The following is a 25,367-nucleotide window of genomic DNA, read 5'->3' as shown; positions in this document are numbered from 1 at the left end:
GGGAAATAAACCCTTTTCAGGCAGTAGGGCATCTCTCTTTTGCATGCCCATTAAATAAGACCTCTTGAAGTTGCAGTGCAAGTGGGTGGCTGTCTAGCAGCTATGAGTAAGTTACAAGAGGATGTCATTATTGCCAGACTTGGCCAAGCTTAATGTCAACCAAGACATTGGGGGGGGGGGGACCTGACTGCAAGCAAAAGTGAAGCCAACTGCTTGTCCTTGTCCAAATGAAGGCAAAGGCAAACAGGGAAGATTTATAAACTGGATTTGTAAAATCCCTTTATTTCTAATACGATAAAAAGAGGTGTTGGCTTCTATGGCATATGAATTGTAAGCCGACAACAGTGTTTTCCTTGGGCACGAGCCCAAGTCTTGGCTTTACTTTCCTTTTACCAAACACGAGCCCTCTGGAATGAGTCACTGGTTCTTATAGCGGCCTGCAGTCTGCTGAGCCGGGAAAAGGAGCCCTCGTTGCACAGAAAAGGAACGAGGAGATGATGTGTCATGTGGGTCACACAGGGAATCGGCATCACTTCCCACAGCCAGCCAATGCAGATTGCATGCAGAGGACCTGCAGGCCTGGAGGAGATGGAAATAGAGCCAGGAATCCCCAGGACCCGCTGGGGTTTGGGTACCACATTTAATCTCTGGTGAGCATCTAGGAGTCCGCGTGGCTCCACCAAAAGCTCCGCTTCAGCAATTCAGGTACTTAAATGAGCTGCAGCAATTCATTTCTGTAAACCTGGATCCTCAATCATCACCAACTCCTTGCTGCAACATGTTAAACCCTTCCCCATCCTCTCCCACCCCAGGAGAACCAGTGGAGTTACACAAGGGGAGCATGTGGCTGGAGACCTCTGAGCCAAGCAGGGTTTTTTTTTGCATTTCCTCTGATTATGAGAGCTGTCGAACCAAAAAAAAAGGATCCCGAGGGACAATTCAGTGAGTAAGGGATGTGTGATCACTGGCATCCAACGTCGACTTACGGAAACTATAGGATGAGACAAGCCTTTTCAGTTCGGCTGCTGCTGTCAGTGCTGGGAGTCAAAGACATCAATTATTGCTAATCTACGGTTTACCTTTTGTTTGTCAGCAGGTGAGGGAGCTATCCACAAAGCTGGTTCACATGCCAGCGGGCAAGGGTGCGGTCATATCGCAGCCTTGGCACTTACAAATACTAATCATTATTAATTGCCAGAGCTGGGCGAGTGGTTTCACCATGGCTGTGCCCCAGCACAACGAACGGGGCCACGCTGCTGCGTGAAGTGGTTGCCAGCTGCTGTTATGTGGAAGATAAAGAGATTGTGGAGGTTAAAAAAACCACCACAAATTCAGCAGTAAGCGTGACCGGCCGGGGCAGGGTTCCGGTGAGAGGCTGCCGCCGAAAGGCGCGGGGACGCCAGCCCAAGGGAAACGGGCCTCCTGCCCCGCCGCCTCCCTCCGTGCCCACGCAGCCCCGACCGACGCCGCTGAGGGCTCGTCCCGGTCCCGCCGCCACGCCGGGACGTGGGACGGGGCCCGCCCGTCCCACGGGCCCGCAGGGAGACAGCGGGGGCGGCCGCAGGGAGCCGGAGGCGGGACGGCTCCTCCCTGGCGGGGCGGGCTGAGGGGAGAAGCGGGGCGGTGAGGAGGGAAGAGGCTGAGGGGAGAAGCGGGGCGGTGAGGCGGGAACGGGCTGAGGGGAGAAGCGGGGCGGTGAGGCGGGAACGGGCTGAGGGGAGAAGAGGGGCGGTGAGGCGGGAACGGGCTGAGGGGAGAAGGGGGCGGGAGGCGGGGGAGGGAACGGGATGGGGGGGAGAAGCGGGGCGGTGAGGCGGGAACGGGCTGAGGGGAGAAGCGGGGCGGTGAGGCGGGAACGGGCTGAGGGGAGAAGCGGGGCGGTGAGGCGGGAACGGGCTGAGGGGAGAAGCGGGGCGGTGAGGCGGGAACGGGCTGAGGGAGAAGCGGGGCGGCGAGGAGGGAACGGGCTGAGGGGAGAAGCGGGGCGGCGAGGAGGGAAGGGGCTGAGGGGAGAAGCGGGGCGGTGAGGAGGGAAGGGGCTGAGGGGAGAAGCGGGGCGGTGAGGAGGGAGAGGGAGAAGGGGCGGTGAGGAGGGAAGGCGCTGAGGGAGAAGCGGGGCGGTGAGGAGGGAAGGGGCTGAGGGGAGAAGCGGGGCGGTGAGGAGGGAAGGCGCTGAGGGAGAAGCGGGGCGGCGAGGAGGGAACGGGGCGGGCTGAGGCGGCCGGGCCGGGCTGAGAGGCGCCGAGCTGAGGGAGGAGTGCCGGGCCGGGCTGAGGGAGGACAGAGCTGAGCCGGGTGAGGCGGGACCGGCCCCGTCGAGGCACCATGTCGGGGGCGGCGAGGACGGCCATCTGCCTGCTGCGCTGCGACCTGCGCGCCCATGATAACCAGGTAGGGCTCGGCCAGCGGCCCCCCGGGTATGTCTTTAGAAATAACCCTGCTCCTGGGTAGGCTGGGGAGAGGTGCACACTGCATCCTGCTCCCGAGAGCTGCCATGGCCCTCTCTGTGTTTCTAGGTGCTCCACTGGGCTCAGAGTAACGCAGATTTCGTTATTCCCCTCTATTGCTTCGACCCACGGCACTACGTGGGCACCCCCTGCTACGGCTTCCCGAAGACAGGGCCCCATCGGCTCAGGTTTTTGCTGGAAAGTGTGAAGGATCTAAGAGAAACACTCAAGAAAAAAGGAAGGTAGTTGAGAAACCACTGTGCAAATAACATGTCCACTTTTATTTTCCTACTTGTTATCGACACATATCTGTGCTATGAGTCAAATCATGTCAGATACTCTGGGCTCTGATGATGGCTCGCTTCAGAGAGCTACAGCCCTTCTGTTAGGTACAATAAGGTCCCATACATAACCCTGTTCAGATGACCTGCTGTGGCATTTGCAAGGGAGCAAAGAGCCATGCAGGCTGCGTGCCATTCGGGGTTTTGCTTTCTCGAACTCAGATACCACAGATGGGTGTCAGCCTTGAGCGCTTTGCCCAGAGTCCTGATGACTGGTGACATGAACGGCAGTCTTCTGAGATTTAGGCAATGACACTAGCTACTGTGGCATGTGTCCTTGTTCCTAGCGAGTTTGCCCTAGGAGTTGGCTTGAGACAGACCATCATGGATCCTGGCATATGAGACTGGAGAGTTAAGTTTGCTCATGCCCTGTCCTGCTAAACCCAATCTCTTTGGTAGGCTACACTGTGGGAAGGGAGTCTGCAGGGATTCCTCCTTCACTATGCCTTTAGAAACCATAACTGGGGTAGGCCAGGGCCTGAAGGTCTACATGCTGAAGAATCCTATTACCAGATAACATCTGACTTTGCTTAGCAGAAGGTGTGTCAGCCAGCCTGTCTTCTCTGAGAGCAGCAAAACAGTGGTAGTAGAAGCAAGAGGAATGGCTCTGGGTTTGCAGTGCAGTGTGGACCACGCAGATGGTGAATGTTACAGGAGACTGAAAGAACTGATCACTGGGTATTTGCACCCACACCCCACAGTGAAAAGATTCAGAGCTGCTTGAATGCTGCTGTGCTGTTGTCAGTGGCTGATAAGAGACTGGTCTTCTGCAGTGATAGACGTGTGGTTGTGGAAAAGCCAAGCTAAGACCTAGGCTCCATTTCCACAACCATGAAGTACCTTCATGGTAGTGGTGGACAGAAATCTCCTCCATGTCCAATCTGTGGTGTTCCCTGTGGGCAGCTTGGTCTCTGCTTTTCTGTGGGAAGTAAGGGGAACTCCTCTCTCAGCAGCACCCATTGCTTCTGCCTTCATCAGACCCAGCCCACCTTTGAAGAAATTTTTCAGTTATGCTTTAAATTGTTCTGGGAAAAACACTGTATCACCCCTTCAAGAAATTCTCCAGCACAGGCGTCTGTTACATGACACAGTAGGGTGTGTGTGTACATGCATGCGCACGTGCATGTGTGTGAGAGACAGGAAAAGGGATAGAGTCACGTATGAGGCTCCTCACAGAACTCTGCACCCACCTCTGATGAGCTTTCTCACTACAGCTTCTCTTTTGGTCTGGTGCCCTGGGTACACAGCTGGGCAGTTGGTTAGGTTGCAAGGTGGGAGGGAAGTTCTGTTGACTCTGTTACAAACACAGAATGTTCTGAGGAAAGAATTTCTTTGAATACTCCCACATGAAGGTGGAGAGGGGTCTGCCCACAGGCCACCACTACCTGTGAAGGGGATTGAAAGAGGAACAAGTTCTTGCATCTCAGCCTTAGTGTGTGAGGATGAACAGATCTGACAGTTTTACTTTTAGGTAGCAGCCTGGCTTTCTGCCCAGTCATCCTTTCTAAGTCATCCAAGGTGGTAGAAATGTGTTTGACACAAACTCAGCCCCAGAGGCTTACAAACTGTGTTCAGTGGGTCCTAAAAAATGTAGGCTAGTCAAATCACGTCTGTCTGCCTCCATATGCTCTCTGTGCTCTGTAGAGAACTAGTACATGGGTGACTGGGCCAGGACTTGGGCCTCCTGTACACATAAATAACAATAACATCAAGCCTAATTCAGGTCAATATTTTGTGTTTGCAGTACCCTGGTTGTGAGGAAGGGGAAGCCAGAAGATGTGGTTTGTGATCTGATTACGCAGTTGGGCTCTGTCAGTGCTGTGGTTTTCCATGAAGAGGTAAGGGAAATATTTGAGTGACATTGTTAAAAGATAAAATTAGGTTGTGGAGGTTTCTTCCACAACCAAATAGTCATGCAGATCCTGTGTGTTCAGAGCCTTTCTTGTCCATGGTATAGTTAACCCTGGGGAAACTGGCTAGCTCCTGGGATGGGGATGGTGTAGGTGTGTGGGTGGGAGTCCTTGCTGGATGACAGCAGCTATTTGTGATTGATCACTTGAAAGTGCTGTGTCTTGAGGAAGAGGAGTTTCTAGCAACTGGCATTTTTAGGTCAGCTGAGTCCATTTCTCCTTCTGTTTGCATCAAGCTGCCTCTTCCTGGCACCTTTCTTGCACAGGGAGCTAGCTGTCAGGGGGCATATTGTATCGAGTGTAGAAAAAGCCCACAGTGAGTTGACAGCACCCATATTTAGGCAGTTGCCCACCAGTGTGTTGAAGAATGAAAGATGAGTCCAGTCTTAGACTGCTCATGGACTTGGTGTGTCACTAACCTGTTTTCACTGAGCTAACTAAGTGGTTTGATCCAGAGCCTGCTGAATTCAATGGAGGGCTCTGGATCCAAACCACTGGGTCTGGGGGCTTTGTGTACACACACATACATATGTATGTGCATAGATGCACTCGGTATTAGCCAAGTCTGGACCTCAGAGCTGTCTAATGCAGGATCACTCTGTGACCTGCACTTCAGGTGTTCCTGCTGTCAGGCCTAAGACCCTTGTAACGACAGCCTACACATCTCATAGTGTCTTGTTCCATGCAGCACTAAAAGCAACCACAGAGGATCAGACAAAAGGCTTCTTCTAACTCCAGAACCTTTTTCCTGACAGCGACCAGTAACAGATTGGTTATTGACCCAGAGGAGACCACAGGAGCGGGACAAATCTGTAAAGATACTTCCCCTGAGTACTTTCCCAGCTTCCAAGAATCTGTGGCTCAAGGACTTCTTGAAACAGGAATGCTATCCTGATACTCAATAACCCTCAGTGGATTTCTTTTACATATATTTGTCCAGTCACCCTTCCAGTCCATGCAAACTTAAAAGATCTGCAACATCCTACATCAAGGGGTTCCTTATTCTGGCATTGGCACTACTAATTGAGAGTGAAAACATTTGTTGGGTTTGGCAGAGGGAAATACTCAGAGATTGTCTGTGTGCACCTCTCTCTAAAGAGATGAAGCTAATTGAGATGAGAGAGGAAGGCAAGACCAGGGACCAGGGTCAGCGTGCATGTGGGAGCTGAGGCTGTGCAGGCATGGCCTCACTGCCTTTTGTTCTCCCTAGGCCACGCAGGAGGAGCTGGATGTGGAGACGGAGCTGTGCCAGGTGTGTAGTCAGCACGGGGTGAAGATTCACACATTCTGGGCATCTACGCTGTATCATCGGGATGACCTTCCCTTCAGGCCTATTGCCAGGTGGGCTGCTCCATGGTGTCACTCACTCCTCCACTGTCTCATTTGTTTCTCACACCAGTAAACTGCTCAGGAGGGGTCTTAGTCATCTGATCCCACAGGGAAGGGACCTATTAGTCCATCTGCATTTATGGAACAGTGCTGTCATGCTCATACACATCAAGGGGAAGGGGCACATTCATCCCTTTCTACTAGTAGGATTTACACTTCAGTATGCATAAATCTGAGGGGTTTGTTTGACCATTGACTTGAGGGACTGATTTCTCTTTGCCCTTCCACCAGCACAGTTTGGATACTCAGTCTGCAGTGCCTGGAGTCCTTGTGACATTGGGCTGGATTGCTCCATTACCCCATCTGTCTAAATGCAGCTGCCTATGACAGTAGCCCTTTGCGTGTGGGCTCTTCATAGCTCCCTCAATAGTCACTTTAGGTGTAGTGGATGGAGTTGAGTGATTCACGGTATCCTATAGAAAATGTATAAAATGGGGCCAAAGAGTCAGGCCATAAAAATGCCTGTTTCTCTCCATTGACTGAAAAGGCAGCAGGAGGTTGCAAGTTTTTACATTGAGGTCAGCCTTGTGGGTAATCAGAAGTTAGGTGAGATAAATCTGAACCTCTTGGGTTGCCCCATCAGGGTACACCTTAAATTGAAAAGGCACCATTTGCATCAGAAACAGAAAGAAATTGGGTGAAGGACTGAACTCCCCGTTTACTTCTAGCCCCAGGGACATCTATTGTGCCAGGCAGTGTACAAACATGCATCACAAATACGCACTCTGCCTCTGGAGAGTGCAGCCTGGAAAGCTAACCCTCCATCTGTGGAAGGTGCTATGTGGTGCTGTGTGGAGGGGCCAGGGTAGCCATCCTGCGGAGATCCGACTGCGCTGTAATCTGCACAGGTTGCCTGATGTCTACACCCATTTCCGAAAAGCGGTGGAATCTGAGGCGAAGGTCCGGCCAACCCTGCGGATGGCAGATCAGCTAAAGCCTCTGGCTCCAGGGGTGGAAGAAGGGTGTATTCCTACAATGGAGGATTTGGGACAGAAGGGTAAGAAAACTTAATTTGGCCATTGCTCCCATGAAATCCTACTTAGAGATGTTTCTTACTGACAATCAAAACATGGACCCCTCCCAAAGGCGGTGGTTGCCCTTCAAACTGTAACTAAGCCTCCCTTCACTCATACAGCAAATGAAGGTACATTCCCTGCATGGGGGAGCTGCCCTGCAGCTGGGTAGAAAACATGCTCTTAGTCAGTATTTTTTAAAATGTCTGATGTGGCCCTTGTTTTAAAGGAAGACCAGGGCACAAATCTTTTATGTCCCCAAAGCAGACAGTTCTACTCCTGAACATCCCTAGATTTTAAGCTCCCTACCTTTGAGATGCTTTCCAAGGGAGTAACAAGGTGATGGTGTTTTCTGTGGCAGATCCTGTGACTGATCCACGAACAGCCTTCCCCTGCAGTGGAGGAGAGAGACAGGCTTTAATGAGACTGCAGTATTATTTTTGGGACACGGTAACTCTTATATTTCCTCGTCTACATCCTCCCACTTGTACATATGGCTGTGCAAGTGGGTGAGGCTGCAATTTCACTTCCTAATAATATTTCCTTAGCTCCTGTATAACACTTTACAAAGGAGGGAATTAGCATTATTTCAGTTTTTCAGAGAGACAAACTAAATAAAAAAGAAGTCATCCAGGAACTGGGAATGTAAGCCAAATACTTACGAACTAGTTTAGTGGCCATCCCTCTTAAGTCTTTTTTTCCATCAACATTCAGGAATCAGGACAATTTTTTAGTTCCTTTACCTTGATTTGCCCTTTCTACTCTCCTGTCCCACATCATCAGCAATGTAGGTCCTCCATTTTGGAGCAGTGAAAAGTGGCCTGAAGGGCTGCAGTTGCAGGTGGGGTGAGGAACAACTGACCCAAGCTGCTGCCTGCAGTTAAAAATAGTAGGAGGTTCCTAGTAGTGCGGTTTAAAAACTTGCAGCCAGTAAGTACTGCTACTTTTTGCTCCCTCGCTTTGGTGGAGTGAAGCTGCTGCTGACTGCATTTTGTGTGTGCATCCTGACCGTTTTTGAACTTTTTCCTGGTCTAGTTTGAGGAACTGCCTTAAATTTGCCTTGTGTGAATTTAGACGAAGACACATGTGCTGATTTCCAACAGCATCAGACCCTATGCAGCTTTGTGGATAAAGGGGGTAGCATCTCTCCAGCTGAGATGGATTAAGAAGTGTGCTGTGCCCAGTGCACTCACTGGGACAGCCCCCCCAGGGATTGCTACAGAAGTTCCTGCATTCTCTTGCTGTTGGGGGAGCATTGTCATGGTTTAACCGCACTAGGCAGCTCAGCTCCACGCAGCCGCTCCCTCAGTCCCCGCCAGTGAGATGGGGGAGAGAATCAGAGGGGTAAAAGTGAGATAACTCATGGGTTGAGAGAAAGACAGTTTAATAGGTAAAGCAAAAGCTGCATGCACAAGCAAAGCAAAAGCTGCGTGCACAAGCAAAGCAAAATAAGGAGTTCATTCACTACTTCCCATCAGCAGGCAGGTGTTCAGCCATCTCCAGGGCTCCATCACACCTAAGTTACTTGGGAAGACAAACGCACTCACTCCGAACATTCCCCCCTGGCTTCCTCCATCTTTCCCACCTTTAACTGCTGAGCATGACATCATATGGTGTGGGATATCGCTTTGGTCAGTTGGGTTCAGCTGTCCCGGCTGTGTCCCCTCCCAACTCCTTGTGCCCCCCCCAGCCTGCTCGCTGGTGGGGTGGGGTGAGAAGCAGAAAAGGCCTTGACTCTGTGTAAGCACTGCTCAGCAATAACAAAAACATCCCTGTGTTATCAACACTGTTTTCATCGCAAATTCAAAACATAGCACCACACAAGCTACTATGAAGAAAATTAACTCTATCCCCACCAAAACCAGTGCAAGCATGCGTAGCTTCTACTCTTGATCAAACAGTAATACAATCAATGCTGGAAAACCTGTTCCTTCTTTTTTGTTACGCAAATACTGTCTTCCTTGGTGAGCTAGAACAGCCCTTTAGCAGTTGTAACCTGTGCAGTGAAGGGAATCAAGGAGAGATCAGGCTTCCCTATGTCCTCTGCATTGTCAGTGGAGTGCTCAGAAAATGGAAGGTCTGCACCCTGCTGTAAATGTGGGTGGCCCAGAAATAACAGTGATCAGGATTCCTGCAGCTAGTGTTGGGTGCTGTCAGACACTGTGGTTTTCAAACCCAAACAAGCAGCCACATGGACAAGAGAACTGGCTGCCGGTGCTACTGGAGCTTTTAAGTGGATTATTGACCCGGAGTCAGGCGGGTATGGGCAGAGAGCAGCACAGCCAGGTTCATAGTGCTTGTAGAAAGGAATGTGCTACAGGCTGAAGCGGGGAGCATAGCTTGTGACACGCATCCCAGAGCTATAATGAAAACTGCTGGCCTGATTAATTCCTGTGCACTGGAGGCAGTAATTTGGCAGCTCTGTAGTCCTTGCAGGCAGCCATGAGAGGGAGCCCAGCCCTGCCAGATTGCCCTGGCTCCAGTATGAAAGAAAACATATTTAGCAGGTTGCACGTAAAGTATTAAAACCTTTTGTTCTTTTGCTCACACAGAACCTGGTTGCATCTTACAAGGAGACTCGGAATGGACTGGTGGGAATGGATTACTCAACTAAATTTGCACCATGGTAAAGAATTTTGTTGTGAGGCTGGAAGCTCCTTCTCTGCTCCCATCCCGAACTGATGTTAGGTGTCTGCTGAGTGCTCACTGGGCATGGGTAGGGGCCTAGGTGTGATTCCCTTGCCCTTTTCTTGGGGTAGAGCAGCCTCAGAGAGCTGCTCTTTATTGCGCTTCCAGGCAGCGGTTCCCTGGGAACATTCCTGCAATTAGGAATTGCTGAAGTGTAGCAGTACTGTGCCAAGAGCCCAGTGTGCTGGGAGCAGCGATGTGAACAGGGCACTGGACAGACACACAACTTGTCTTTGGCTTTGTGCTGTTTTGTTTAGCTGGGGTGGTTGAGAGCAGCCAAGGAAGAAGGGTAGCTTCAGCGTGTTGATAGGGCTGTAAGCAGAACTTGATCCAGTCCTGGTTTGCTGAATACTGTGGAACAAGTTGCCTCACCTCACGGCCATTCCATTTTTCTGTGGGGTGAAGAGACACTTCTGATTATTCCTATTGCAAAAGGATTTCTTGTTTGGGTAAATATGATGACTTCTAATCAGGGGTTTTAGTCTCTGGTGCTGGAAGGGGGACAGTTAATTCCAGACTGAAACTGCAGCAGCAGAACCTAGTTCAGCCTAATGCTGAGAACATCTGGAGTGTTTTCCCGTCATAATTGCAATGTGAAACAATTTGCTGAGGCTGTTACAGGTCAGGATTTCTTACTTTCAACTGGCTTTGTTCTGTAATGGTTGCAGTGTATGGCTCCACCTGGTGGCACTTTGGGATCCCAGGACCACTGGCACTGCAGTTATTTATTTGTGGCGTCCACTCTGGTTTTTCCAAGCTGGCCGTTAGCCCAGAGCAGACAGTCCTGATCTGCCTGCCCCAAAGTGTTCCTCTGTCAGATAATGAAAATCAGGCCGGGTCAGATTGCAGCCAGGCATTCACATCTCATACTGGCCATTTCTATGTGTTAGAGCTAGTCAACAATTAAGGAAAAACTCTTCAGGCCCTTTCTTCCTGTTTTCCAGAATTCAAATGTTTCCACAAGCCCTAGTGGGAAATTGCAGTAAAATACATTTCTAGGAAAATCAAGGTGAAAGTTGTTCTTTATCACCCTTTGTGATGGGGTTGGCATCTACAAGCTCTTTCCTGTCTCGCACAGCACTGATTTGGAACAAATGGAAGGAGCCCAGTGGGTTGGAATGCCAGAGCTGGGTTTGATTCCCTAGTTTTCCTACTCTGCCTGAGATTTTCAGCAAGTCACTTGCCTTCTGTGGTTGCTCAAATGAGACACTAAGGTACTGCAGGGAAAGGAGCCCTGGGCATATGATAAACAGGTTTATAGTAAAAGGAGGGCTGTTGAAGAGCTAGGACAGTTGATGCAGAGGTTGACATTTGAGATCCATTTCTGGATTTGTCATTGGTGTGCTAAGTCACCAGCTGATCAAAGTCTTCTAGGTGAAACTTGTCAAACTTCTGTAAAATGATTTATCTCATTAGGTTGGAGACTCCTGTAACAGTGATACACTTGGAAGGGGGGAGGATTTTGATTCTCAGATTGCAGAGTTGCAAAAAAGTCACACAACTTGACTTTAGGAAGCCATTTGGGAAGTCAGTGGCAGAACTGCAAACTGAGCAAAGTTTTCAGACAGCAACTCGAAACACAAAACTGCCCCTCCACTCCCTTCCCTCAGACATCAAGCTGTCAGTCCCACATTGCATTCAGGACATCATTCTTCTGCTTTCAGGCTGGCGCTGGGCTGCATTTCACCTCGATACATCTATGAGCAGATCCAGAAGTATGAAAAAGAGAGAACGGCAAATCAGAGCACATACTGGTATGTCCCTACACGATCACCGTGGCTTGTTTTCTCTGAAAAAGGAAACTGGCATCTCATGCACAGGAGAGAGTGATTTGTTAGTTTTCTCCTTAATGAATATTTGTTTTTCCTGTGCCTTCTGTCTGGTTCCTCTGGGTTGCATTGCAGTTCTGTTTCAGTGTGGATTTATTAGTCTGCCTTTGACATCCAGAGGCTTTAGGCTCTTTATAAGTAAAAATTATTAATGCTGGTTGTCATTATTATTGCTGGCAAATTGTGGTTCATGATTTTTAAAACTGATCTCTGTAAATCAGCACCATCCCTCTCTGTATTGTTATTATGTGCTAGATGATAAGGAAGAATGATTTACAAATAAAAGCCAAAGGGTTTCTCATGCCAAGGATATGAGCAGGGTTTCACCCAAAAGTCTCAGTGACTGTCCAACTTCTAAAAATCGAATGGTGTCAGGACCACCTCTGGCCACAGTCCAGCAAATGGCCCCCTGCTTGCTCGGCTGCCTGGCCATGACCACACCACCATAGCAATGGGGAAGAGGGGACTAGGAAGTGGGCTTAATGCATCCTGCCTTGTCACTCATGCTCTTCTTCACCTCACCGCTGACTGCTCACCTGCCTGCTGGTTGTGCTGAAGGAGTCTGGGGGACAGTTGAGTCAGCGTATCAATCCCTGGGCTGGCCTTGAACTTCTCATGCACTCTGATCTGCCCAGACACTGTGAATTAGAGCCTGGTAGGAAGCTCTTATGGAGAAGCAGGTTCATGTTAGAGCCTGGCCTAACACTAGACCTGGATGGGAAGAAACCCAAACCAGAAAGTCTGTGCAAAATGTAGAACTGTTTTTTGTATTGGTTTGTTACATTTGCAACATGTCAAACAGCACAGTGGTTGGTGAAGAACAGGCAGAACATTGCCAACAACTCTGGCCAAAATACTCAATTTCATTAAAATTCAAATGATGGATAAAATATCGACCTTTTGCCTGTTGAATATATGCTGCTTTTTTTTTTAATTCAAAGACAATTAAGAAAGGAAAGATTTCAAGAAATGAACATACTCATGTTTTTCCATCTAATAGTCAGCCAGCCTGCCTGCAGCTGGGATGCCATGGTGATCTGAGCATTTTAAAGCAATAAATAACTATAAAAAAGAAGCTGTCAAGCTCCTAGGCACAGTAGTCAACTGTACAGTGAAGTATAGGTTGTGGTGGCTGCACATGAGGGACCGATTGAACCTCAGTGTCATGACACTAGTTTTTAGCATTTGGACAGTGTCCTGTTTTGTAATCAGATTTTCCAGAAAGATCTTGTAAGCAAAAACATCAGCCGAGCAGAGTATTTCTAATATGCCAGATCGCTGAAGCAGGTCTCAGAGGCTGAGGTGCCAACATTTTATAAGAAGCTGTTTTTATATAAAAGTTTTTATATAAAACTATTTTCTGCAGGCCTAGCACCTGATCTCATGAGCTAGACCAATGTAAACCTAGTTTTGAAAGGTGCCTTCAAGTCCCTTATAAAGGTTATTGCTTAAATCAACGCAAAACTCTTAGGAATGTGCTGATATGCTTGCTCATGCGGAAGCATGAAGCTGAATCGGGTCCTCACCCTGCTCTTTGGAGAATTACATCCCAGTAGGGATGGATGAGGAACAGGTTTCCTGAAATTCTGCTCCTGCACTTGAGTTAAGGAAAGCTTCCCATGTGATTCATGCAAAGTTTGCCTTCACTGTAGTCATCCAGGTGCAAGCTAGATAAGTAGGCTTGAGGCAAGAACTGGTATCATGGGAAGGTATGTGAAGTTGCGCACTGTGAATAAACCTCACGGTGTTAATGATGGGTGCTATGGAAGCAAAATCCTGAATCAGTAATTTTGTCTGACCCACAGTGCAGTACAGACATGGCTTTGTGTTTTAGGGTCCTGTTTGAACTGCTGTGGCGGGATTACTTTCGATTTGTGGCCCTGAAGTATGGCAGAAGAATTTTCTCATTAAGAGGTGCGTATGGATCACCATATTTGGAGAGGAAAGGTACAGTCTTACAAAAGGGAAAGTAAAGAGAAGAGGCTGTCGGCATTGGGTTGTACAAATGTTCTTCTCATAGCACTTGTGTCACCACCCTGGGATGTTGCTGGGGACTTCCCGTTGGCACAGAAGTGCCTCAACACTACGATGCTAGACATTGTAGACACTGAGACTTTTGCCCCAAATCTGATTAGATACGGGGAGTATTGTTAATGTGTCAGTGGGAAACAACAGCACAATAAGAGTAAAGATGCTGTTTCCGGAGACATTCCACCTTTGGAGAGAATCCAGGCTTCAGGCTTGCCCAAGTTCACCAGATAATCTGGGACAGAGCAGGAACTGACCCAGTAACATGAATCCCAAGAAACCAGATATTCTTTCTGCCTTGCACTACATACAAATCAGAATGAGATTCAGCTCCAGACCCAGTGACTTACGTGCAGGTGTCTACACATGAAATGGGGGTCTGGACTCTCAGTGCAACAACAAATATCTAGTCCATATAGTCAGGAAACCCTACAGCTGATGCCTGTGCTGGGTGAGCTGTTCTCCATGTGATGTAGCTGCCCACACCTCAGCATCCAGCACTGTTTCAGATGCCCTAGGGCAGTCTGTCTGGCATCCAGCCCGTGTCACATCTGCCAGGCCTATGTGGCTGTTTCGAATGCCCTACAGCATCTCAGGTGGCACTGGATGCCAGTGGTGGGCCTAACCTTGTATGTCTGGAGCTGACAGCTGAGTCCTCCCTGCTGCCTCCATTCCACCGTACAGAGGACTGTAATTGCCACTAGACACCTGCAAACATAGTCATCTCCCTCATCTGCTCCTACCCCACTGCAGGAGCAGTGTTACCGGGGACTTCTGCTTGGTAATTCTGGGTTTAGTATCTGCTACAGAAACAGATTTCACATAAACATAGTCCTGGAGTAAAAGTGAACAAGAAAATACTAGCTTGGGCCAAAGCACATCTCCGACCACTTGTGAGGTCTGAGTAATTTTTAATTAAAAAACAAAAGAGCAAACACCAACAAAACAAATAATCAAAATCCATTAGGGTTAAGCATCCTCTGTGTGCATGAGACACCCCTTGGCAACACTTGAAAGGAGGAATGGATCATCTCTAAACCTTTGCAGAAGGAACATGGCTTGTTTGTAATACCACTGAGAGGGTGTGGTGGGTTGACCCTGGCTGGATGCCAGGTGCCCACCGAAGCCACTCTTGTCTCTCCCCCTCCTCAGCTGGACAGGGGAGAGAAAATATAACAAAGAGCTTGTGGGTCGAGATGAGGACAGGGAGAGATCACTCACCAATTACCGTGACAGGCAAAACAGACTCAGCTTGGGGAAAATTAACTCAATTTATTACAAATCAACCAGAGTAGGGTAATGAGAAATAAAACCAAATCTCAGAACACCTTCCTTCCACCCCTCCCTTCTTCCCGGGCACAACTTCACTCCCGGATTCTCTACCAACCCTCCCCAGCGGCACAGGGGGACGGGGAATGGGGTTTACGGTCAGTTCATCACACGTTATTTTCTGCTGCTTCATCCTCCTCAGGGGCAGGACTCATCATACTCTTCCCCTGCTCCAGCGTGGGGTCCCTCCCACGGGAGACAGTCCTCCATGAACTTCTCCAACGTGGGTCCTTCCCATGGGCTGCAGTTCTTCATGAACTGCTCCAGCGTGAGACCTTTCCACGGCGTGCAGTCCTTTAGGAGCACACTGCTCCAGCGTGGGTCCTCCGTGGGGTCACAAGTCCTGCCAGAAAACCTGCTCCGTGGGCTCCTCTCTCCACAGATCCGCAGGTCCTGCCAGGAGCCTGTTCCAGCTTCCCATGGGCTTCCCATGGGGTCACAGCCTCCTTCAGGAGGAACCCACAGGAACCCACCTGCTCCGGCGTGGGGTCCTCCCCAGGCTGCAAGTGGAGATCTGCTCCACCGTGGACCTCTGACTGCAGGGGGACAGCCTGCCTCACCATGGTCTTCACCACAGGCCGCAGGGGAATCTCTGCTCCGGTGCCTGGAGCATCTCCTCCCCCTCCTTCTTCACTGACCTTGGTGTCTGCGGGGTTGTTTCTCTTACATGTTCTCACTCCTCTCTCCGGCTGCCGTTTCCGTCCATCCCAACTTTTTTTTCTTCTTAAAAATGTTATCACAGAGGCGTTACCAGTATCGCTGATGGGCTCGGCCTTGGCTGGCGGCGGGTCCGTCTCAGAGCCGGCTGGTATTGGCTCTCTCGGACACAGGGGAAGCTTCCAGCAGCTTCTTACAGAAGCCACCCCTGTAACCGCCCCCCCCCCCACTACCAAAACCTTGCCACACAAAGCCAATACAGAGGGCTAGCTTCATCCAAACATCTTGTGTCAACCAAGGTGCCTCTCGCTGTCATTGTTTTATTAATAACTGCCTGTGTCAGCATTTGTCTTCATTAACAATTCATTTTTTTCCTCAATAGGGCTTCAAAATAAAGAGGTCCCCTGGAAAAAGGACCTTCAGCTCTTTGACTGTTGGAAAGGTCAGTAGAAACCACAGGTTTGGCTAAGTGTACTTTTGGTTTCCACGTGTCTGCATGGTAACATGTGGCCTAATGCTAACTCAGATTTACATAGGGGAACTGTCAGCATGATCAGGGCCTGTCATTTAAGCTGTTACCACCAAACAAGAACCCAACCCCTTGGTCCAGTGTGAGTGCAGGATACTTGGCTTCCCTTGAGACTGAGCGCCGTACAGGAGCAGGCCCACAGCGTATCATGAATGGCCAGGCTGTGTCCGGCTGGTACACACTTTGTGAGATGTGCTGCAGTTACATTTTACTGCCCAGGTGGAAGTGTTTATGACCTGTTGGTCCCTTCTGTTTAGTCACACAGAGGCTGACCAGCCCTTCTTATCAATGCTAGATTGCCATGCCTGCTATGTTTTGTTCTTCTGATTGGTTTTGGTTAGAAGGTTAAAACAGCATTAGAATAAATCACATCTTTTGTTATGCCACAGCCTTTTAATATCCTTGCTTTTCTTTAGCTTTTATAACTTTATTGTCACATGAATAGCAAGCACAATATCTCAAAACTTGGAGGGACTAACAGATTACACTATCAGAATCAATGACATACACACCTGTATATCTTTCTTCACGTTAATGCCATCTGTATCAATTTGCACACAGGTACAATAAATCTTTTCCTTAACAATCAACAAGGCTCTTTACTTTTCAGGTACTAACCCTTGGGGACTTGTCCAATACATCCCTTTCTGCTGTTAGTCACCTGTCAAGAATCTTTCTGTTCTTGGCCCATCTCACTGTTGTCTGTATATTTATTTTGCTCTGCAAAATTCCCTGCAATCCACCTGATGGTTTTTCCAGTCTGAGATTTTTCTGTACCTTGTTTTTTTCCTTGCCAAAAATTCTCCTCATTTTAATTTTCAGTATTATTTCCCATTTAATTTCTAGTGGATCTTGGTGGCTGCATGCCAGCTAAACCTCACAGAAATCTCTCCCTGCCACTGTACACTGTCAATGTCTTACCTGCTTGGATGGCTGTGAATGCATGACCACAGGTTGGTTTATGAGTGCCCAAAAATGTCATCATGTCCCAGCTCCGTCTTTTGTCTCTGCAGAAGGCAAAACGGGGGTTCCTTTTGTTGATGCCAACATGCGAGAGCTGGCTGCAACGGGCTTCATGTCTAACAGAGGGCGGCAGAATGTCGCCAGCTTTCTCACCAAGGACCTGGGTCTGGACTGGAGGATGGGGGCAGAATGGTTCAAGTACCTGCTGGTAAGACTGAACCCTTTGTGTATCTGGAGTTCTTTGTGCTCCCTGCCCTGAGTGAAAGGCAGGAGGACAGCTCTGCCTAATAAGGAAGGATACAGAAGATGATCAGTAATTTTCAGGCTGATATAAGTGCATATATATACTGCTTGCATGGTATGTACTTCCCGAAGCTCACGTAAGAAAAGGGAGTTTTGCCACAGTGAAGATGCCATCAACCAAGATGTAGCTAGGAAATTTGCAATGAAAGTTTTGATCCTCCATGTATGGTTTTAGCCAGAGATTTGTTACACTTGAGAAAACTCAAAACATAAATTATGTTAACAATGCTCTGATTTGCTCACCCCAGAGGCTGGGGAGGAGGACAGCCCAGAAATAGAACATAAAAAGAAATGTGTTCTGGCCACTGAAGCCAGCATTGGCACAGCATCTTTGCATTGATTGCTGTGGACAGGGAAGTCATCTAGTCAAGAACAGGCGAGTATGGACAATAGCTGGATCAGCTTCCAGAGAGCTCCACCCTGGCTGGAGGCATCCTTCTTCATTCTGGTAAGTCACAGGCCTCCCTGGCAGCTGGAGCACCCATTCGTTTCTCATATGCCAATCAGCAGCCGTGCAAGCTCAGTTAAATAGCTGGGTTGCTTCTCCATCCTCAGTCCCCATAGCTTCTTCCAGGAAGGTCTGAACAGGCTGGCAGTCCCCAGTTCAGCCCTGTGCATCTTTGCTCGGTTGCCATTATCTCTGGCAATACTGATGGAGAGACTGTCAGTAGCACCATGCTGAGCGGTGAAAACTGAGGCTGAGGAGGTGAACGTGCATTTGTTCTTCACCAGACTGAATGGTACAGACTGAAAAAGACCAAATACTAATACCAGCCTCACATTAAAGATCTTATCTGTGGGTAGATAAGAGGCTACTGCTAATCAGGAAACTTTCTGGTCACTAGGATGGCTGGAGGTACAGAGAAAGCCCAGTCACCTCACCATTATCTGTAATTAAAAAAGCCTTTTTTGTGAATGTAATGTTTTTTTTTGATCTTCCTTGGAGCTGGGCTCTGACATGGCTTTGGCTGCAGAGATCTACAGGAAGATCTGGTGCTCTTCCCATTGCTGCATCTCACACCAGGGCTGTGAGCAGTGGCGGGCCTGCACAGTAACACAGTGCAGGACTTCTGCAGGATCCTCCAGAAAGTGCTGTTGGTAGCTCCATGCAGCGATGCTTTTCCAGATAAAAGCGAGAGCCCCCAGCAAATGGCACCAGAGAACTTGTATCGGAAAAGCGGTGGCCTTATCCTTCATATCCTAGCTGGAATTAGGATGAAAAATCTTACACTGAGTGCATTTCTTTTGCAGTTTCAGTGGGTTGTAAAAGATAGCTAATACCCTGTGTGCCCTAAGCTTCGTAGCAGTGACTTGCCAAGGAGGGGCTGCCTTTCAGTATGGATGATCTAACTTCTGTAGCCTGAGTATGTCACACAGTGGCCCTCCAGAAGAATGGTACAGCACACGCAAATGCACACACACATCTGTGCCTGCCTGTCCTGCAGAGTGAGCCTCTAGGACCATTTTGAATGTTTTGTAGTATCTGGCTTTGGATGGCATCTATCAGCTATGGCTTTCAGAGCAGTTACAAAGGTGATTTCATTTCACAGAGAGGGCAGCTTGCTTCATGTACAGGCAAGCCTTGTACTCAAAGTCACCCGTGGATTAAGAGTTGGGAGTCAGGAATCCAGGCTTTGCTCTGATGGGGGGGCAGCCTTGCCTACCTCAGATAGGAGCTTGGTTCACTTTGCAGTCAGACACAGAGGGCCACGGAAGATTCCAGGTCCTATTCCCCAAGTGAGGAAGACCTGGAAGGTCTCACACTAGAAAGATGCTCCCTGGGTTACTTACCTTTATTCACATGGGCATGAATGTTACCAGCCTTGCTGGAAGCAGGATTTAGCACTCTGCACTAGCCCTGTCATCTCGGGAAGCCCCAGATGCTGACTGCCACTGTAGGTTGGTGTGGCACAGGCTGATCCTGGTGTCCTGTCCCTTCCTTTCAGCTTATGTCACACTAATACATTGCTAGACAGCTCTGTTACTTTAACCTGGTGGCATCCCCAGAGTAACATGCAGGAGACATCAGTTTGATGGGGGAGATATGGCTATAGAATGGTAGAGGACAGTACAGAACTGAAACTGGTCTCGCTTGCCTCTAAAAAGGGAAAGCAATGCGTATTTCATCTCTGATACTTCCGGCAAAGGCCCACTGAGTGTTTGCACGTGTCTGTGAAGAAGAGGGTGTTTGTCATCCACACCAGATGGGCAGGGAGACTAAGGGAAGCTCTCCGCAACTCGCTGAAGCTAGGGGAAAGGCCAGAGACTTCTGGTGTCCTGAACAGAGAATATCTCAGCTATGATTTAATTCACAGGGTCAGGCCCCAAGGACAGGGAGAGAAAGAAACAGAAGAGAATGCCAGGAAGGGGCAAGGCTGAGGGGGAAATGAGCCTGCCTCCTCCAGTCCCCCTTGGATTTGCCCTCACCTCCCACACATGCTTTCCTGCATGTTAATCGCACAATCAGGCCTCCGATGGCATCTTTCTTCCCCTCCTTATCTCACTCACTGGAGGAAGTGCTGCTGGGAAGGGGAAGCCTGGTGCACACTGAGCATAGTTCGCTATTGATCACCCTGACCCCAGCTCTGGGCTGGCTTTGCAGAGAAGGGGGGAGGGAACTTGGCAGAGCCCATTCCCCTGTGCCTTCTGCCATCTGGGTGCATTGAGCTCCTCGCTTTAAGGAGTGGCTGAGATTTTGGAAACATCACTGTGTAGAGTGGTTGTTGCTGTGGCTCCAGTAAAGGGAGAAGAGAACAGCACTCAACCTGCTCAGTGACGTGTCTTTGCAAACTCTGCCGCAGCTGCCAGCACTACGCTTTCGCAATGCGGACAGCCCTCCTAGGAATGCTCAGAGATCCCACGCCCTTTTTGCTATCACTGCCACTCCCCTCCTGAGCCATGTTTGAATTGTCCTACAACTGGAAAGCTTCTGATATTGGATTTGAGCCACCCTGCCCAGCTGAAGAGCATTTGGACTGGACCATGTTCTGCTCTGTTTTGTGCCCATTTCAGGAGCCTTGCTCCATTTTACATAAGCATCCTTGAGAGCTTTGTATTTGTTCAGATGTAGAATAACTTGACGACGTGCAGCCTACTAAGTACGTCATGAGAGCTCTAGTGTTTCCCCTAGTAAAGCACCTCTCTCTGCCAAGTCCCTGTGAGTTGAGGCTTATTCCCTGATGAAGGTTGAGTATAGGAGGGAAAAAACTGCAGTGTTTGTATTGATTGCATCTTCATACATGCTGTGTGGTCACTCCATACAGTCTGAGTTAGACTTTTCTCCAGTCTGCCTAATAGGATCTGCAGAGATGATTTTGTTAGTCTGTGTTCTCTGGGTAACTGGTCAGGAAGAATTTTCTCTCCTATTTGAAATGTACTGGGCTACTGTTTCTTGGAATATGAGCACTCAAAAGCTAGGGCTAGTTGTCATGAAGTCTGCCAGGTGATGGCAGAAGGAGTTTTTTTTTTTTAAAAAGAGGAAACTGAGAAAGAGAGGGAATTTGGTTGGACTTTTACCTGTCTTATTGACCTACAGACCACAAAGTGAAGTAGCCCGGGAAGCTGATCCCAGCTGTACAAAACAGCCATGCAGCATGGTCCTCTTCTGAGCCAGACGGCTGTACCTACATGGGAGAGCTCTTACTACCCCAGTGTGGCCAGACTGATTCCCATGCAAGGAATTGTCCCCTTGAGATAAAGGGTGGATGGGGAGAGGAGATTCATTAAGGGGCGGCCCAGCTCTCCTCATTGTTTTCTTCCTCTGTTCTAAAGGTGGATTATGACGTTTGTAGCAATTATGGCAACTGGTTATACAGCGCTGGCATTGGCAATGACCCACGGGAGAACAGGAAGTTTAACATGATTAAACAAGGCCTGGATTACGACAGCAATGTAAGTCTTGTTTGGCTGCCCTACAATGAATAGTGCAGCAAAGCCTATGTGATAGTTTCAGGGAACAGAGGACATCAATCTGCTGTGTGGATACTGCTGCAAAAATAGTTCTGTGATCTCCTTGCCAACAGTTAGGCAGATTCCTCACTGTTGTACAGGAAGATCTTACGTTTACAATCTGCTGCTGTCCCCAAAGAGGCTGGTGCTCTGTACGCCCTCCCTGCCCTGCCGTTGGTCTGTGTGTTTAGTGTTTCATCACCATTTCTTCCGGGTAACAGCCACATCCCACCCATATCTGACACAGCCATTTCCCTGAGCACAGAGCAGCTTCTTGGAGAACTCAGAAGTGACAAGAGAGATGCTGCTGCTCACATGGCACCTTGGGAGGTCCCGGAGAGTAGATTAAACCTGTGACTCCTCTGGCTATCCTCTGTAAGTGGTGGGAGCAGATAAATCACCTTTTCCATCCGCTTAACCAGTGTTCACATACCAGATTACTTGCTTCCACCCTGTTCCTTATCTTCATGGCAAGCTACGCTGTTGCCTTCCGGCACTGTAGCTGGCAGGACTTTGCAAGGAATCAGAAACTAGTCCTAGCAGGGGACACAGCAGTAAAGTTAATGGGAGAGATTGAGGGGCAAGGGGGGTTCATCTTGCCAAGCACAAGAGTGTGCAGCTGAGCTAGTCATGCTAGTTTCCTTCAGTCACTGGAAAGAAAAAAGGACTTCTTGTGAGTGACACTATGTCCTAAACAGGGCAGGTGAACTGTACCGAAAAAGCACCTCTCTCTCCCTCCTCTGCCTGCAGAGTGAGCCTGGGAGAAGAGCTCCAGCACCCAGGTCTCTGCGTTTGGGCACTAATTCTGGGTAGAGGGTTTAGCAGGAGGGGCTAAGACTGGATAGAGGTAACTGATGCTGTAGTACACCAGCTTCTTTACCTGGAAATCAGGCTTCTTTCTTTCATGTTAAGAAAGACCCTTGCTGGGAAGCACTTACAGATTGTTGCTGAATAGATCTGTCTCCTGTTGGTTCTGTTTGCAGGGGGATTATGTCCGGCTGTGGGTCCCAGAACTACAGGGCATAAAGGGAGCAGATATCCACACCCCCTGGGCACTGAACAGTGCTGCTCTCTCCCAGGCAGGAGTATCTCTAGGTGAGACCTACCCACAGCCAGTTGTGACAGCCCCAGAGTGGAGCCGACACATCAACCAGAAGCCCGTGAGTACTGGGAAGGTTCAGATGGTGTGGGAGGGCCTCAGGACTGGCTGTGAATTCTGCTCTTCTTTCTCAGGTACAAAGGGAAAAAATTGCTTTAATGCAAAGTCACGTTACGTCACAGCAGAGGGGGATCCAGCCCTGCACAGGGACTGTGCAGCCAGGCTTATTTAGCTGTGTCTGGCCTAGGGAACTAAATAGGTCTGAGGCACAAGCCCAAGTACCCACCTCCTGTCATCCAGACAGTTACATTGTTAGTGTATTCCCCAGCACTGTTTTTCCAGGTCCAGCAAGCACCTTCCAGAACCTTGTCCAAGCACAATTTGAGGGTACCACGTGCTAAGGACTGTCACAAAATACAGTCTTGACAAAGCCACCCTACATCATACGGACACAAACTGTGCCAGGCCAGTTGGCTTTAGGGCTGAAGAATGAACCCATGCATGTTTCATAGGTAGCTCTTCTTACTCGGGTTTTTTCCTCCTGGATATACATAGTGCCAGATGTGAGTGGAAGGATGGGGTACCTCTGAAGGCCTCCGCTGGCCTAACCACCCCCCGATGCAGATGGACAGAAGGGAGCCCCGGTTGATGCTCAGTTTCCTCTCTGTTCATGAGGTGGAACTCCTACCATGCTTGAGTGCATCCAAACTGGAGTCAGCAAGACCCGTGAATATGGGGACTGGCCCTTGCACTTTGCTTTTTGGGTGTATCTGCCCTTTAGAATGGGAACAGATTAAGATGTGGATCCTGCGACATGTCAAGACTTGCATCTGCTGACTGGGCTGCTGTTCTTGGAGGAGATGTGTATGGAAGGGAAGTGCTCTGTAGGTCTGGGTGGGGTCAGTGACGCTGGAGCTGGAAGGGAAGAAGGAAATGGATGTAACCAACAGTTGTGTATTTCAAGGGGTTTTCAGCATTTCGTCTTCCCCCATGCATCCTCCCTGCCTCCTCCTGAGTAAGGATACTTTATGGAGGCTCAAATTTAGTTGTCATACTATGTTTAATGAAGAATGAAGCATGTCTCCATTTTGGGTTTTAATCCCAGGGTGTAGTACCAAATATCTCTGGCCAGATTCCTTTGCATGAGTGAAAAGTTTTGCAGAAGCAAAGCCTTCCACTTCTGGCCATGCTGTTGAAGAGCCTGGATTATTACCCTTCTGCTTAAGAGGGCATCTGAGATCAGAGACAGGACTCTGTGAAGGAGCCCCTCGGTGAGACACTGGTTTGAGGCAGTGATGAAACTTGAACCCAAAAGCTCCTCCATCAGGCAGGAGTTCCACTTTGAACAACTTTCCAGCTCACCTGGGTCTCTGTGGACCTGCACTGCCACACTGTGCTTGTGAAATTAAAATACTGCTGGGAGGGACTGTTGGCCCAGTGTTACTGAGGCCTGGAGAAGAACCTCCCCTCCTAGCCCCTCAAAACTGAGTATCAGAATACCTTTGAAAATACAAGCCCACACCTTACTAGAAACCCTAGCTTCCTAAGTCCAAGCCTAGAGCCGTGCCTGTCAGGCCTCTCCGCCTTTTTAGTGAACTTGGGGGTAGAAGTGCCACGTGCACATTTTTCTGCATGTCAAGGCTGCTTTGGGATCAGATTCACTCTGCAGCATCAGCAAATACCTCACTGTTCATCCTTCATTTGCAGCAGGGAAGAAGTCCCCATCCCAGGGGCAGGAGAGGACCTGCACACACACCAATGCAGCACAAGGACAGAGGGATAGATTTTTACTTTTCTCACAAGAAAGATGTGTGATGAAGGCTGTTCAGGTGCGTGCTGGAGAAGCGCTCAGTGGGAGCTTTCACTGCCGAAGATGCCAGGATAACAGTTGATCTCCTTGAGCCAAGCCAATGATAGAAGTCTGGCCACAACAAAGAAAGTGGGGATCTGCCTCTTCATTCTTTCCAGGGTCATGAGCTGGACGTGTGTATTTGGAGGTTGTGTATTAGCACTAATTATGGTGATCGGGTCTGGTATTTTCCCTTTGGTGCTTAGGCTGGTGCTGTGAGCTCCTAGGCAGTTCACCTGTCACTTTCCAGGAGTGGTTTCCCGTCAGTGCTGAGGGTCTGACCCCCACAGACAGTGTATCACTCTCAACTCTGTAAAGTCCTGTGGTTGAAAGGGGCTGTCTAACTAATATTAATTAAGCAAAATGGCATGGCCTTTCTGTTTGGAGGAGGTGTGGCTGCTTTTCCAGTGCCTCTTGCTTTGCACTGGTGCTTACAGCTGTTAGAGCTAAATTTCCGCCTCTTTACAAACTGGAGCAGATGGTTTATGTGGCAGGTGTTCAGTCAGAACTCTTTCTAGTGAACTTTCTTATCCTCATATTTCATGTTTTAAGGCTTTAAAACTACCGATCATTGTGCAATAAAAAGTTTTGCTACTGGAATATTTTATCTTCCTCATTTCCACAGAGATCCACAGGCAGAGTGAGGCTTCGGAGGACGTTCTTTTACTGTGTCTCCTACAGTACTCTGGAGAAACAGTTAAGTTCCTCGTGAAAACTGCCCCGGAGTCCTTGCAGCACCCAGGCTGGTTTTGGTACCAGCCTGGAAGCTGGAAACCGTTCAGTTCATAGCTGAGAACTGTATTTTGTCCTTGGCACCAAAAAAGCAGTCTAAAATGGTTCCCTGGCCATTTTAAGCATTTTGTGTTTATGCAGAATGTTGTACTTGCTGGAAGAGTTTGGGAATTTGGGGACAGCCATGTTTGTGCTGTCGTGGAGCACTGTCACCCGATGGACAGCCCGGGTTTGAACTCCTCAGTCCCAAAAGCAGCCCTTTCTCAGCAGACAGGACGTGGCTCTGGATTTATTACCACTAGGGATCCATTTG

General features: G+C 49.0%; 1 protein-coding gene across 9 annotated transcripts; it reads left to right on the top strand.

The window, feature by feature from the left end:
• The first annotated feature begins 2,174 nt into the window (after positions 1-2,174).
• LOC115339370 (cryptochrome DASH-like) lies at positions 2,175-24,922 on the top strand. 9 transcript variants are annotated; one of them, XR_005932083.1, is made up of 15 exons: positions 2,178-2,391; positions 2,517-2,689; positions 4,533-4,626; positions 5,909-6,039; positions 6,936-7,084; positions 7,462-7,550; positions 9,653-9,726; positions 11,453-11,542; positions 13,452-13,531; positions 16,014-16,073; positions 17,174-17,331; positions 17,780-17,874; positions 21,198-21,317; positions 22,358-22,534; positions 24,181-24,246. XR_005932083.1 is itself a non-coding variant. In XM_030009276.2 (14 exons), exons 1-14 carry the CDS (start codon positions 2,326-2,328, stop codon positions 24,286-24,288), a joined length of 1,566 nt encoding a protein of 521 aa, XP_029865136.1. In that variant the 5' UTR covers positions 2,181-2,325; the 3' UTR covers positions 24,289-24,922. The 9 variants fall into 9 exon arrangements, 7 of the variants coding, with proteins under 7 accessions (XP_040978406.1, XP_040978405.1, XP_040978407.1 ...); XR_005932084.1 differs by having other exon boundaries at positions 24,184-24,234; XM_030009276.2 differs by lacking the exon at positions 17,780-17,874 and having other exon boundaries at positions 2,181-2,391; positions 24,184-24,922.
• Positions 24,923-25,367: the final 445 nt, after the last annotated feature.

Source organism: Aquila chrysaetos, chromosome 3 (genome assembly GCF_900496995.4).
Source record: "Aquila chrysaetos chrysaetos chromosome 3, bAquChr1.4, whole genome shotgun sequence".
Taxonomy (NCBI): domain Eukaryota; kingdom Metazoa; phylum Chordata; class Aves; order Accipitriformes; family Accipitridae; genus Aquila; species Aquila chrysaetos.
This window is presented reverse-complemented; position numbering and strand designations above follow the sequence as displayed.

Bases quoted from the DNA above. Each gene is read 5' to 3' on its own strand.
- LOC115339370 (XM_030009275.2), top strand. From the start codon at position 2,326: ATGTCGGGGGCGGCGAGGACGGCCATCTGCCTGCTGCGCTGCGACCTG. The intron at 4,627-5,908 runs GTAAGGGAAATA...TGTTCTCCCTAG, and splicing joins CTGTGGTTTTCCATGAAGAG to GCCACGCAGGAGGAGCTGGA. The intron at 22,535-24,180 runs GTGAGTACTGGG...CTTCATTTGCAG, and splicing joins GACACATCAACCAGAAGCCC to CAGGGAAGAAGTCCCCATCC.